Source organism: Trichogramma pretiosum, unplaced genomic scaffold (assembly GCF_000599845.2).
Source record: "Trichogramma pretiosum strain Unisexual culture from Peru unplaced genomic scaffold, Tpre_2.0 scaffold23, whole genome shotgun sequence".
NCBI classification, from domain to species: domain Eukaryota; kingdom Metazoa; phylum Arthropoda; class Insecta; order Hymenoptera; family Trichogrammatidae; genus Trichogramma; species Trichogramma pretiosum.
Window position 1 is genome coordinate 1,663,010 of NW_019641629.1, and position 15,318 is coordinate 1,678,327.

Genomic DNA, 15,318 nt, shown 5'->3' on the forward strand with positions numbered 1-15,318 from the left:
ATGGCGAGCGCATAGTATCTGCAAACCCGCAAGTGGTAAAGTAAAAATAATTGTCTATAAGTCAAAACTCAAAGAACTGAATTAATTTATGATACCTAGATGTTTTTGTTTACTGGAAGTTATCGTTTGGCTCGGGCCAAGTACCCTTCCCGTCTTATATACCTGTACATATGATTTCGGTGTACGCACGCACACACTTGCAACGTGGGCGCGCAAAGTCATCGGGATTTAAGCGGCTCTCGAGGGTGCCGCGCGCAAACGTCACAGTGGCTCGCGACTGCCCCGGCATACATCGCACGTGGCGCCCGATCACTGTGGGATCATTCAAGACGCGTGTGTCTGTGTGTTCGTATATAAAATACCAGGGCAGCTGAGGAGATGCGAATTGTATGTGCTTTATTCTGTAACGTGATACGCGCAAATTTTCACGCGTCCCGGTGTTGACTGTATATTGATTGCATTCGGTTTAAGTTATAAATGCCGATTGCCTCAAGACATTAAAAAACGATAATGAGCCACAATTGATTCAAATATATCGTATAATAATATCTCGTAGATGAGGCATCTCGTTAGCAATCAATTTTAGGTATACTCAAACTTCCAAGTAACGAGATCAACAGGTTCAAAAAAGACGTATAACTTTATAAGCTCGCTCGTCTGCTCATAATCCAGCGCCGCGAGCATATCGTCCACATTATACCAGCCGCGCACTCGATCCCGAATCGCGCCGGAAAGTGCGAAAACAGTATTACGTACAGTGCGGCGCTCGCAGCACACACAGAATCGAAAAGACAAGTAGCATATTGTCGTACGTACGCGTGTTCGTTTGCGCGTGCATAAGCCGGTGAAGCCGAAGCGACCGACGACGACCCCCCTATGGGAATATTTCACGCGGTGTCGAGCAGCAGCGACGGCATCACTGCAAAGATGGCGATGATCTCCTGTCTCTGTCTGTATCTCGCATATAGGTATACATTTCATCCATGATTCCGAATATGTTATATCTGTCTCGAGCGCGTTAACATCCCCCGGACACACAGTGTGTGTATGCATATTATATTACGTACGATGAGTCTAGCTCGTGAGCCTGCGTCGAGTTTAGGGGCTGTTTAAGTTCTACGAGGGATTAAGAGCTCTCGACTGTACTCCCTTGCGCGATGACTCGGACTGCGGCGGCGTGATTTCCTTCGAATCGCCAATGACTATACGACGACAACTTGGCTTCTATACGATATAAAGCTCCGAGATTTATATGAAATTATCATTAAGGCTCGAGCCGTGACTCCTTGCAATCCTACATATATACAAGTATCGAATCGTGATTTACGCATTCGGTATACGGTACGAATTTCACACGTATATATATATAATAATGTAGCAGCTGCTGCGGTCGATCGCGAAGGTGTGCAACACACAACAGCGAGCGCCTAAAAGTGCGAGCTGCTCCGATATATATGCAGGCAGCAGCAGTTCGCGATCGTGGCGCGTTTATTTATTATTATACACTTATATATAGCGATGCGAGTCGCGCCGTAAGTCCGAGCAACACCTCTCGCTCGCGGATACACGAGCGCCTGTTCGAACGCTTACGCCCCGGCACGGCGCATACTATACACGTGTGTGTATATATATATATTAATTAAAGGTCGCTCTCTGCACTCTCTCTCTCTCGATTCGAACTCGCGTATATATATAAAATACGAGTCGATACACAGCCCCAGAGAGAGAGAGAGAGATCGCGAAATTAAAAACACGCAGTTCATGGGCGTGTTTCGGTCTCGCGCGATCTCTCTCTCGAAGCTACTACCCCCCTTTTTTGTATATATAAAGCTCGTAACAGCGAGTGATGAATGATCAATGCCGATACATCGGTGTGTAGGAGCGCGCACACACCTCGTATATATACATCGTTTGTAATGCGTGCGAGGCACTGCCTCATTAGCTACGGCACAATGTCTGAGTGTGTGTGTAATAATATAATGCAGCGCGCCGAACCTTTTTTCACGCGAGAGATGCACTCGTCGACGGCTTTATAATTTTTTTTCTTCTTCTTCGCGGCTCGGCAAATCCGCTATTATATTATAGCAGTTGTAATGCTATTATTATAAACCGTGGCGCTTAGAAACTCGCAGCCTTTCTAGCCGCGCGGAGCATTATTATCGCGGAGAAGAAGAAAATATAAGCGTGCACAGCGGCTTTATAGCCAGGATAATTGTTGCATTGACCTGAAAAGTCAGCGGTCTTGTTTATATACTTGGAAAAATAAATGCTCTCGTCCCGAGTCTCTTCGTAAGATCTTGTACGAGAGGCGCACGAGAAAACCTATATCTTTTTCCCAATGGGCAAACTCGATACCCGCATCGAGAGATCGAACTGTACAGAACCCTCCATATAATTCGACTGCGTCACAGGTTGCCACTCGATTATCGACAAGTGGAATCGAGATGAAAGTCAGGCAGTGCACTGCTGCTGCTGCTGCATCGGAGCTACTCGATCTGCATCGACGGGCTCGCGAGCGTCAAGCTTTCTACCAATATGCCTCTACATCGAGATTCACGCGGACTCGTCCTGCGCGCAATAAGTGCTAACTTTCGCCCGCAGCAGCCAAGAGTCGTCGCGCGCGCGTATGAAAATCGGAGACTCGAATCTCCGCGCGCATATACGACGAGTAATTTTTTTTATCAAACTCACATACCGAGTCGAGCTCGCACGCAATAAACACTCGTGGTGCCTCTCGAGGATGCGTACGCAAAGTACGCTCAAATATGCCAATACCGCGCATATATATAAAGCATCGCGAGCAGTGCAGCGGCTAATCACAGAGGTAAGCTCGAGCGAGCCGCTGTGCATATAAATTCCGGCGCGTGTGTCATTCGCGCGACGCGACCAACGGCGTCTCTCTCTCTTACTTTTATAATAATATCCTACGTTGTGCACTCCTGCGCATATATACGTATATAGCAAAAGCTGTTATTTAGATGCATAGCGAGCCTCGAGGCGCTATTATATAGTACACGTGGAAGGCGCGACGCTGGCTGCAACCGAGCAATCGAACGCGTTATAGCGCCCAAAGCGCTATATACGCTCGATGTGCGTATGTGTACGCGCGTGCGTCCTCTCACTTTTTCAACCGTTTATTGCATACGTAGCGCGTATATAACTCTTTGCCAACGGACGCTTCTTTTTCCTACGTACTCCTTCCTCGATCTTTTTTTCTTTTTCTTTGTTTCAAATACATCGACGCGCGAGGATTCCTCCGAAGCGTGACCGATATTTTCTCCGTCACTTCGTGAGCGCGTCGTCGTACTACCCGCAATTATATTATATCGCGCGTTGCATAAAATATATTTGCCTTCCAAGGCGGACTACTGCTCCTTTGCAAGCCAGTGCAGAGCCCGCCGCGGAGAATGTGTTACGCAGACAGACACACGTGTGTGTGTGTATACGCGTTGGGCAATATTTCGTCGATTCTCTCCACTTCTCTCGAGACCTGCCTTGGACGCGAATCCGCGACCCATCGCCGCAGCCAACGAGTACAGTCTCGCGGCCTTAACGCTTCGACGCAGTTCCGCTGCAACTGCGACTCAATCGCGACGCACACGACGACGACGATTATAATTGCGATACATTTGAGCGAGGCGAGCGCAGTGAACCCGCGCAGTGATCGTTAGTTTATTTTATCGTCGCGCTCGTGTTGCGATCGAGTATCGAAGCCGACCTTGCTAAATTTTTATTCAGTAAACGTCGAACATGCTTCGTCCAACGACTTTGTTCATCGTGTTAGCAACGAGTCAATTTGCAGCGGGTGTTAATTTACGATATAAGGTAAGTAACGACGCACTCGCGTAAAATCTCGTTTGATCGTTGTATTTTGTAGGATTCTAAATTCGACTTGAAAGGATTGGTTGCCCCCGTGTTTACGCCGTTTCTCGACGATGAGTACGTACGATACTTACTATAATTATATTCTTTCAATATCGATTCGAGCCTTCGATTCGTTTACAGAAACAGAAGCCTCAATCTTAAAATCATACCCGATTACGCCGAGTTTCTTGCATCTAAAAACATAAGTGCCGTCCTAGGTACGTAATCTAATTTTTAACGAAGGGCACAAATTCTTATTCTTCTTCTTCTTTACAGTGGCTGGATCGACCGGAGAAGGAACGCTACTGTCCGTCGAGGAGAGAAAAAAATTAGCCGAAGCGTGGTCGAGAGCCGGCCGAACGAATAAATTAAGATTGATGATACACGTCGGCGGGGTTGCACCGATCGACGTGCAGAATCTCGTGAGTAGATACATATTCAATTATTATACAATTTAATCGAGCCACAGTTATGAATCGATAACAGATCAATTACGTGAATAGTTTCATAATTATTTTAGGCAGCCCACGCGGAAAGTATCGGAGCTGACTCGATTCTCTGTTTGCCGGATTTATATTTGAAGCCTAAAAGCACCGAAGATCTGATCGAATACTTGGACGGCGTCTCGAAAGCTGCACCTCGGACGCCGTTGATTTACTATCAATCTTCAAAAGTACCGAACAATGGTTAAAAAAATACACGAATAAGAATGATATAAAAACTCTCGATGTCATTACAGTAGATTTCGATTTCAGTGAGACCTTACGATCTTCTGACGCTCGGAGGAAAAAGAATCTCTACACTGGCAGGTATAAAAATCGACAGCAGCGACATCAAAGACGGACTCGAGGCTCTTCGAGCTAACGAAAACACCGGCAAGAATTACACCATAATTTACGGCAGTAAAATGGTATTGTTATTTCTTAAATCTAAATCCAAAATTTTGAACGCTCATCGAATCGTATGCAAATTCGCAGCCCATTCTGCCAGCTTGTGGCCTCGGCGTCGAGACCTTCATGACGGCCAGCTTGAACTTCGTCCCCGAAGCGGCTTTCGAGATCATCGAGTTCTGCGGGGGCCGGAGCGATCTCGAGGCTGGCCGGGCGGCTCAGAAGCGTTTGAGCCAGATGGAGCGAGACGTTTTGCAATACGGTAATTAGAGAGCGAGATAGAATTCTGGTATGGAAATGCTCGACGTGTTACGACTTTTGTAGAGAAATATTTTGAAAAAAATTTTTTGATTCAACTTTTAAGAATCATTCGTACTTTACCACTTGCAGATTTACAAAAATAAATGTACTCGCCATCTGGCGGTGAAGACTTAAAGTGTAGTACTGTCTTGTGTGGTTTAAAACTGGTCTAGATCTTTTCATTTGAAATGCGCTTGATATTTTCAATTCAATTATATCAAAACAAGTCAATTCATGCAAATGTATTTTAAAACATTTCGAACGATATATTTTCCGTCATCCAGCCATTAATATTGTCGAGCATTTCTATCAGGGTCATAATTTCAAATTTCATATTTACGCTACTGTGTCATGCTAAACACTTTACAATCTGCAGGCGGCTACGTGGAGGCGATGAAAACAGCCACGAGCTTGGCGAGTGGCCTGTACTTGGGACCACCTCGAGCACCCTTCAGAAGCTTGTCGCTGACGGCCGCCGAGAAGATGTCGAAGGATCTGGCGAGACGCGGACTGAGCACCGAGCCGAGCACGCTGCGCAATTATAAGAACTTGTAGATATTATAACAATAAAAAAGACGAGTGTCACAAAAAAAACGCCTCTATCATATCGATATAATATAATATAGCGACGAGCAAAAAAAAAAAGTGTCACAGTGACACGCGGCCCGAACGGCGACGACGGCTAACGAGAACTCGAGCTCGAGAGCTGCGCAACAAAAAAAAAAAAAAAGGTCAGGAGTCGTTGGCCACGTCAAACGCGTCAAAGTCATAATAATATCTCGTCGTCGTCGTCGTCGTCGTCGGGCGTACATATTATATAAGAGAGACGCATCGCTCCGCACAATATCGGACGGACGCGAGGATGAGCGATCGTCGTTGGCAGCAGCGAGACTCACCCCTGTTATACGCACACACACACACTGGAGTCAGGAAAGGCACGTCGCGTAGCACCCCCTCGTCACTGATGGACTATGGCAGTGTACGCATAGTTAGTTATATACGGTTAGGTTTTCGCTGTCTCCCCCCCCACCTTCCTTCCCCTCCCGTCAAGTGGTCGGGATTAGATATTAAATAACCAAAGCCTGTATCTACCCTTGCGCGCGTATTATACATAGATACGTGTGAACGAATCAAACAAATCGCTGCGCGCCGCCTCACACTTGCTGCTGCTGCTGCTGCTGTATGCCTTGTATGTATCTTGCTTAACTTGCGGGAGCTGTGTATAGATGTGTGTAACTGTATATCGAGCACACACACGTACGTACGTACTATAAAAGGGAAGCCGCCGAGATTACATTGCAGAGTGGATCGCCACGCGCGTGAGACAGACAGAGATTATATTCTTCGTTTCTTCGCTGTGTGTGTGTGCACTGCACCTCATTTGTATCGAGCGCGGATTAAATTGACCAGGCCATCGCGCGGGGCTCTTTAGCTCGCGATAATTTATTAACGGATTATATACATTTCGTCGGAGATTTCGTGAGACTCGACGAGTGATTGTATTTTTATATATTTATTATATTATATTATGGCTCGTGTATCGATCGTGCTTATATAAAAATGACCCCGCGCAAGTATGCAATGAAAAGAAAAGGAATAAAGAATTTGAATCTGCGAACTCGCGAGACTATAGAGAGTGCCCCGTGCAGTGCATCGTCGATAATCTTAATTGAAAAAGCTCTCGGCGCATTTTGCAGCGTCCAGTTCGGAAAATCATTAAGATCGATACGATTGATTCGTCGTCTCTCACCTCTCTCGTTCGATGCAGTAGAGGTTCGCGCGCGTGCCGAACACCAAAAAAAAAAGAAAGAAAAAAATGATAATCTTACGCGCGAGCATAACGAGTTACAATACGTGGAATATTGTGTAACGATGCAAAAAAAAAAATTCAATAGCCCAAGTGAGCGAGAGAGCCTCTGAGATCACAGTAATTATCGTCCTTGCCAAAGCACAAGGATAATAACAGAAATCGAACGAGTCCGCGATAGGAATCTCGCATGCGCGCACTACCTGACTGCATATATGTATATACATGATAAACTTGTAATTTCTCCGAGGCGGCACACGCACTCGCTATATATAGAAGCTCCGCAGATCTTCCCTTACTATATATATACCTCGTGCGGCGCGTTTAGACCGCTCACTCGACAACGAACTGCCAATCTCACGTTCGTCTTCTTTCTCATTTTTTTTATTCATTTCTTCGCTCGAGCGAGCGCCAAATTAGATCTGTCGCTTCTTCTACTTCTTCTTCTTCGTTTTTATTTTGCAGTATATGTGTACACACGCGCAATCTGATTAACGATCGGCACGCGTGTCGAGCCATTGCATCTGTTTCCGGTTCCTGCGCGGTAATTGTCGCGCTGCCGCCGCTAGTCTACCTCTCTCTCTCTCTCTTATTTGCGGATCCTCTGCGGTGCATACGAAACCAGACTACGCGATGATGATTTTCGACGCGTAAATGTATAATAATGCAGTTGTTACGCGCTTGGAGCGCCGATTGGCTTTTACCAGCGCGTACAGTAGTGCTGCGCGCGCCTTATGCGAATTATGCACTGCGCTTGTTTACACCGGAGCCCGAGCTCGAAGCACGTGTAATTAACTTATTTAGGCGTGTACCGGCGCTGCTGCTGTACGCGAATGCGCGCGAGCCGAGCGCGGACTTTATAATGTTTGCATAATGAATGTGTATATTTGCAGCCGCGCCGCTGATGCACTATACACAGCTCGTTTCTGCCGGGAGAGCAGATCGTTGGGTGGTACACACTTTATAATCGATCGTAATAATTGACGAATCATCCTTAAATTTAGAATCGAGAATAACGAATGGAGCGGGTATTTGCCCTGATTGTGACGATGAAAAAAATTTTTTTTCGTAAAATGTGCTGTGCGTCGAGAGAAGAGCTGAACACATTTCACAACGATCGACGCGATGCGCGCGCACACAACGGCAACGGCGCAGCACACATACTCGAAACATTATCGTTAAATCACAAGCGCGCGCGCTTGGTCATACGCGAGAAGGGGCCGCGCGCGCTTTATTACCGTCGCGTATCGCTCGTAATTACCGGTTATTTTATATATAAAATTTTAGATCTTTATGCGAGGCACTATACACGGCACACATACGAACATTATGTTTAACGAATGTTAAATTATATATTATTATAATATGTAATTTTTCGGACATTACAGTCTCGATGTGTATGTGTGTGTGAGGAGTTATCGAGCGACGAGCACTTTACGAGGCGAAAATAATTGTTATTTCGAAAAATAATGACTATCTATATGCGACTAATGTTAAAAAAAATAATAAATTTTTCCGTAAGCCCTCAGAGATGTAAAGAAAAATGATTTCCTCCAAACACTTGCGTTTTATTATACGCGATCAAAACAAATCGTAGCTCGTTACCAGAAGCGCTCGTAATAACTTAATATGGAGCGCTTAAAAAAAATATTCACGCCTTAGCGAATCCTTCCACAAAGTACACATTGTTCGGAAGTTTGCTCCATCTTTTTTTTTTTTTTTTGTATAAAACGAGCTCGACTCCACCCGATCGTTTGCGAGAGAATGTCGGAAAAATGTAAATGTTCTCTCCCCGGCCGGGGAGAAGGCGCTAAACAGTGACGTCGTACGCCTCGCAAACTCATAAAACAATTTTGCATACGCATACCTGCTGTATGTATCTCATCGTCCGCCTCGACGCAAGAACCAACAAATCATTTGCCGGCACGTAATCACTATTGTGCGTGTGTGTCTGTTCTGTGGGTATATAACCTTGACAACGACTCATTAGCCGACGAGACTAATGAATTAACGTTCCGCGCGTGCATTATTATAATATGCGTAAGACGCTGTTGTACGCAGGCGAAATATATTTACGAGGCAGCAGCAGTATAAGCGAGCATCACCTGGTCATGCTCTTACGGTCGTGCATATGAATCCTAATTTGTCGAAAAAAAAACCGTTGCCGTATTCGCTCTCTGTCTTCGTCGTCAATTACGGGGCACACGCGACGCGACGAACAGCACCAGCAGCAAAAGAGGAGGACAAGGAAAGAGAGAGAGAGAGAGAGAGAGAGAGAGACGAGCCCGGAATGCATATGCGCGCGCTCGTTCACGCGAGAATCAGCACTGATAATGATCGACATATACCGCGCGTATATACTATATATATAATACACACATCCATCGCTCGCTGCAGCGGCGATAAAGCGCGAGCAGCGCGAGGGCAGTGCAGCACCAGCAGCAGCAAAAAAAAAAAAAATTAAAGGGCGACGTTTGGATAAATTCACGACCGTTATTACGCCGTTTATTGTTTATCGCGACGGGCGTGGAAGCTTTACCTGTTCTTTTTTTTTTTTTTATCGCTCGACGAGCATCAAAAATGTGTGCTGCTGCTGCTGCTGCTTTATGCATGAGCTAATGACGATCCGCGCGCTGTGCCACTGCTGCATCGGGTGCGCGCACATATAGACTCGCAACTTTTTCGGCTCTCTCCCGTGTTCGAAACACGCGAAATGCATTCGCATGTATGTACAGGAAGTGCGGCAGTGTATATATACATATACCGTACCATACATGATGGGTAGCCCCGGAGTTTAATTTTTCGGCTCAGCCTGATATTTATGGCGTGTTTACTATTGACAGTGAGCCTTATCGGTGGCTTTTATCGCTTTTTGCGCGGTGCTCGGCCTGATACTTTTGCTGCTGCTGCTGTGGCACATGCATATATAAATATTATATGCATTTTCATGCTTTTTTAGCCGTATCTTGATCGACGCTGTGTGTATTATACATATTTTCAGCCGTAGCGATGCGCGCACTACCGCACTCACTTCGGGAATAGAGTAATTTTTCGTTGACGAGCCGACCGCCGTGCAGCTCGCGCATGTATAAACCTGGGGCTTCTCATTTTTTTAAATTAATTAATGTATTATAACAACTATCCCGGTAGAAATTTTCAACATTTTGGTCAGTTTTTGGTCAATAAATTTAATAAAAAAAGCTTTACATTTTTTAAGTTACCATACTTTGATTTATACAATTATTTTAACTCTGACACTAGCAGATTTACATGTAAAGCCACTCGCCATCTATCGGTGAACGTTAGTTTTAATTGCAATTAAATTTTCATACGTTTTCTGTACGATCAATGCAAAGACCAAATCAGTAAAGAAGCATTAATTATCAATAGAAATTTTTAAATTTGATTAAAATATTCAAAAGCAGTATCCCTTATATAGAATAATATAGAACTCCAAAAATAAACCCGTTTGACTTATACAATTATTTTAACTTTGTCACTAGCAGATTTACATGCAAAGGCACTCGCCATCTATCGGTGAAGGTTGACTTTAATTGCAATTGAATTTTTATATGTTTTCTGTAAGATCAATGCAAAGACCAAATCAGTAAGAAAGCATTAATTTTCAATCGAACTTTTTAAATTTGATTAAAATATTTAATATAAACATTAAACACTAAAGATAAAACGATAGAAGTGATAATTTACCCTATTTGATTTATACATTTATTTTAACTTTGAAACTTGCAGATTTACATATAAAGGCGCTCGCCACCGAGAGGTAGAAATATGTTTTAATTACGATCGAATTTTCGTAAATTATCTGTTGAAAATATTCACATTAAAGTAATATAAGAGCGAAGGAAGTTTTTTCCTTCATATGGGGAAAATAAATTGTACCAGATTTAATTGAATACTATAATTGTTTAACTTAAATCTGCAAGTGGTATAGTTAAAATAATTGTATAAGTCAAAGTATGGTTTAACGTACGTACTATTTTAGACATAAGTTAAACAAACACTTTGACTTATACAATTATTTTAACTATAACACTTGCAGCTTTTTATAAATAAATGTTACTCGCCCTCTAGTGGTGGATGCTTAAAGTATCGTATTCCAAGCGATTGAACTCTAAGTCTAAATTTCTTCGAAACAGTTAAATTATCACTCTCTGGTCATTTAAAATGCGCTCAATATTTTTAACATAGTTTTATAACAAAAATGAGCCAATCAATGTCATAATGTACATTTCATTAGCCAAGCGAAGAGCATTCTCGCGAAAATTGTCCTCTCTGGGATGCGCTCGCCCATCGCAGTAATGATATCGATAATAATGCGATTAAAAAGCCGAATCGCTTTAAGCCGATCGACTCCGAGAAGTCAGACTTTGGTCGATGTAACATATACACACGCGCGAGGATGATCGGGCGCTATTGTGCCGCTGCTCCGCAGTCACGAGTTCGACGTATTTTTCCCCGAGTACAACAGCGAGAGAATATCAGTCGATGGTCATAATATGGATCATATATAAAACACACATACATAGGTGATAGCTGCGCGGCCGATAAGCTAATATAGCGCGCGTGCGGATCGCCGAGGCCATAAATCAGCCCCCGGAATACGTATACACATACACAGAGGCTGATCCATCTTTCGGAAGGTTGACACGAAGCCTCGTGCGAATTCGTTCGCTAATCCTTTTGGATCGCGCGCGCGAGCCTCGAAGCGGTGGTGGCTCCTACGCACACGCGTACTTTTGGGCGTGTTTGTTTTATGCAATTTAAGTCTTTTATTATTCCTCGAGAGCCAAATCGAGAGAGAGAGAGAGAGAGAGAGAGAGAGAGAAAATCTCTTTAACGGATTTCGGGCGCCCACCCCAGCAGCCTCGGTAGCTTCTTAAATCACGCGCCTATAGCGATATTATGGGCAGTTTATAGAAGTCAACTTTCCCATGCTACTGGGCTGGTAATGGTGGTGGTGGTGCGCGCGAGCGCTCGAGGAATTAGGGACCCCCGGCCCGGCGCGACAATGACGGGGCAGATCCTGTACAAATGACTTTGCTGTTATGTTATAGTTGTGATATGATATATTTATGTGCGACCCGATCGAGCGAGTCACTGGTCTCATTAATACGACGGAATTTATTGGATTATTGTTCCAAGTATACAACGTTAAATATTCTACTATAAACTCACTGCAATAATTGCTATAGTGTATAGTAAAAATTTCTCTGTAGTAAATTTTATTTAAGAGTAACATATTATATGGTAATAAACATAATACGAAATAATATGATCATAGCAAATGTTGCTGTTACAAGCACGAAAAAGTACATTTTGTTTAGCAAAATTTGCTACCCACTATAGTATATTTTCCTGTGTGAGCTAGGACGAAAGCGCGACGAGCACGCAAAAGTACCAAGTCGTTTTTGACTAAAGTAAATCACTGCTCGCTATGGTGAGAAACTTTCCTGACTTTCTCGATTTCAAGTTTCTTGATAATTTACTTGAAGCTCATGAGTTTTCAAATTTTAATTTAATTGTTTATAAGTTTCATATTTTACGTCTCCGTATTTCACTGCAATGAACTTCCAATATCATGGCTAGATGTCGCTTTGCATACCCGCAAGCCCTTCTGCAAGTTTTCTATATATAAGTGTGCATTACTTGTAATGTTAGGTTTGTTAGCGTGTCATAAGTATTGATACGACACAAGTCCCGAAAAGAATAAATTACAAAATTATCATCCGAAACATGCGGCTACAAATCTCCAATTAGATCAAATCAATCAACTAATTTGAAAAAATTTTTCTACACAATTTCACATACCCTCGGAAAATGTATTAGTTTATTTCAATAAAAACTAATCTGTATAAGAAAAGTTGCTATTGAAACAAGAAATATTTCTACTCATAATATAAAAATTACTGTAATAAATAGGAAATTTTGATAGAATTCAGATAGAATTTTAAACGATTATGATAGAAAAAGTTTTTTCTATATTAAATAGTAAACATTACTAAAATGTGCCGATGTCACCTCCTTACTAGATATTATTACTATGAATTCTAACAATATTTGTTATATTTTTTCCTCCGTGTACATACGCAATTGTCAAATTTTACAGTTGCGGATTAAACAAGCTGTTTAGGTCGTGTCCGACCAGCAATTCGCACGTTCCATCATTAAGGACAACACACGAAACAGCCCTGCACGATGGCGAGGCATCGAGTGGCTCTGCGTATACATAATATCGAGAGCCGGGCGCGCGCGTGCATTAATGCACAGGCACGCTCGTCTCGACTGCTGCTGTTTATTCGCGATCACACGTATATACATACATATATAGGCACGTGGACCTACCCAAGCACAAGCGATGTAGGTACTAGAGAGACGAGAGAGAAAAAAAAGGAAGCATGAAAAGGACTCACGCTTTAATGGGCCCTGCCCTTTCATAATTCATATATGTATAATATATAATACGAATTTGATCGTCGACGTCGTTGTGTGTACTGCCACTGGTGTTGCTATTTTTCAATTCCGTCGCGCGTGTACTGCGTATATAAGAGGGTACTATACGGAGCGCCGCGCGACAGCTCCTCGAGATCTGCAGCGGGGCCATAAGGCCACCGCATTGGCTCATTGAGAACAAAAAAAAGCAGCAGCAGCAACAACGACTCACCGGCGCACCTATGTATCGTTATTGTTATTATTGTAATAATATTTTAAAACGTCTATATGCCGAGCGCACTCGAGCGCCGATATATAATATAATAAGTGCATTATATGCAGCGGTACACACGCGCCTATAGCCTGTTCATTTGCTTGCTTAAGTGTGTGTACCAATTATTATTACGTGTGTTTTCTCGAGTGCCTTTCGGTCGTGTGTTGCTCGGCTATTGTGCGCGCGATCGAGTGCATACGTGTGTGCATAGTTATTCGGTCACTATATACTTCTTTCTTTGGATAGTATAAGAAAATTAGCAGGAAAACGCCGAATCAATTTACAGGAAATTCGCGTGTACAACAGACCAATATATAAGTAATATATCGAGCTATGGGGGATACTCTCGGGGGTGCAGAGATTCCCACTGCGATCGAAAGGCTGCGGATCGTTGTCTCTTACGTTACAGTATACAAAACTCGATACACACATGCACGAGAGTCAGTGGACACGTCATGAGCGCGTTTAAATACGCATAAAAGAGAGAGAGAGATACATCGACTCGTGACCGCATCCAAGTTTGGTGAACTGTGCGGTTCATCTTTATATTACATTATGTTACAGTTACGTAATGATCTCGCCACGCATAAATAGGAAATGTACGACGTATATATACTTATTATACGCGTGCGGTCGATTAGCTCACATCCGAGAGAGCACGAACGAAGAGAGCGACTTTTAATGGACTCGAGCGTCGTCGCCCCATCGTCGATATTTAATGCACATTATATATACGCATACGCTCGACCTTTTCCCAGCCCTGCGCCGAACTTGGCCCGAAATTTTCGCGCGCGGGACACGCACACACATCTTCCTCGTTCGCATTGTTCGGAGGCGCGAGAGCGTAAGTTTGTACAAAGTCGAGAGCTTGGGAATTATATATAACATCGAAGAAAGATGAAGAAGAAGCGCGCGTGTGCGCGGGTGAGCACCGCAAATTAGCCGATAAGCTCGCGCGCGCGCGTATTGGTATCAATGAGTGCACAACACAGCCACGTGCAGTTATATCCTCGAATCTAATAGCAGATTTGAGAATTTAATCGGACGTGTACGCACTTATGTTAGACGCGCGCGCGCGCGCGTTTCTGTCGGGATACAGTGGAAATCGTGCGACTCGAGTTGAATTTTTTTTCTGCATTTTTCAAATTACAAGATATGGTCAACCATCCAGTGAAGAGTCAAGTGCACTCTATTATTTAATTAATATTATTTGAAAACGTATTTTACCAGTAAATGAATGATGCTGAACCAGTAAATGAACGTGTGATATTGTCATTTTATAATTGTATATTATGTAACCATCCATATGAAATAACCGGGTCACATTGAAGAATTTATATTAAGTAGTTTACTTTGAGTAGTTTAACTCATTAATGATTGTAAAAATCTTCCAGGAGTAATCGATTCTTGACGATTAGACTCGATGAATTCATAACCTCTGCAACGAAGATATCTTAGGATGTCTATTAAATAACTGAGTAAAATATTGATTATGCCTATTTTACCCAGTGATTGAATGATTTTATGCACTAGCGTATAATATAAATAGATTTACTAATAAAAAAATGGTTTTAATTAAAATTAAACTGTTGTTGTTAAAAGTGCTGTTACCCAAGAAAAGATGAGTGGTTGTTAAAAAAAATATTAACAAAATATTCATTATTTGATTAATTTAATGTACTAGCCATTCATTTACTGGTGATCGTTCATTCCGTTGACCTGTGGGCGACGTT

At 43.0% G+C, this 15,318-nt stretch overlaps 1 protein-coding gene across 1 annotated transcript; it reads left to right on the forward strand.

The window, feature by feature from the left end:
- The first annotated feature begins 3,659 nt into the window (after positions 1-3,659).
- Positions 3,660-5,609, forward strand: LOC106654583 (N-acetylneuraminate lyase-like). The gene is made up of 8 exons (XM_014374506.2): positions 3,660-3,825; positions 3,878-3,939; positions 4,006-4,082; positions 4,141-4,286; positions 4,385-4,550; positions 4,620-4,774; positions 4,842-5,016; positions 5,431-5,609. The coding sequence occupies exons 1-8, from the start codon at positions 3,751-3,753 to the stop codon at positions 5,607-5,609; spliced, it is 1,035 nt and encodes a 344-aa protein (XP_014229992.1). The 5' UTR covers positions 3,660-3,750.
- The last annotated feature ends 9,709 nt before the right edge of the window (positions 5,610-15,318 follow it).

Bases quoted from the DNA above. Each gene is read 5' to 3' on its own strand.
- LOC106654583 (XM_014374506.2), top strand. From the start codon at position 3,751: ATGCTTCGTCCAACGACTTTGTTCATCGTGTTAGCAACGAGTCAATTT. The intron at 4,083-4,140 runs GTACGTAATCTA...TCTTCTTTACAG, and splicing joins AAACATAAGTGCCGTCCTAG to TGGCTGGATCGACCGGAGAA. The intron at 5,017-5,430 runs GTAATTAGAGAG...TACAATCTGCAG, and splicing joins GCGAGACGTTTTGCAATACG to GCGGCTACGTGGAGGCGATG.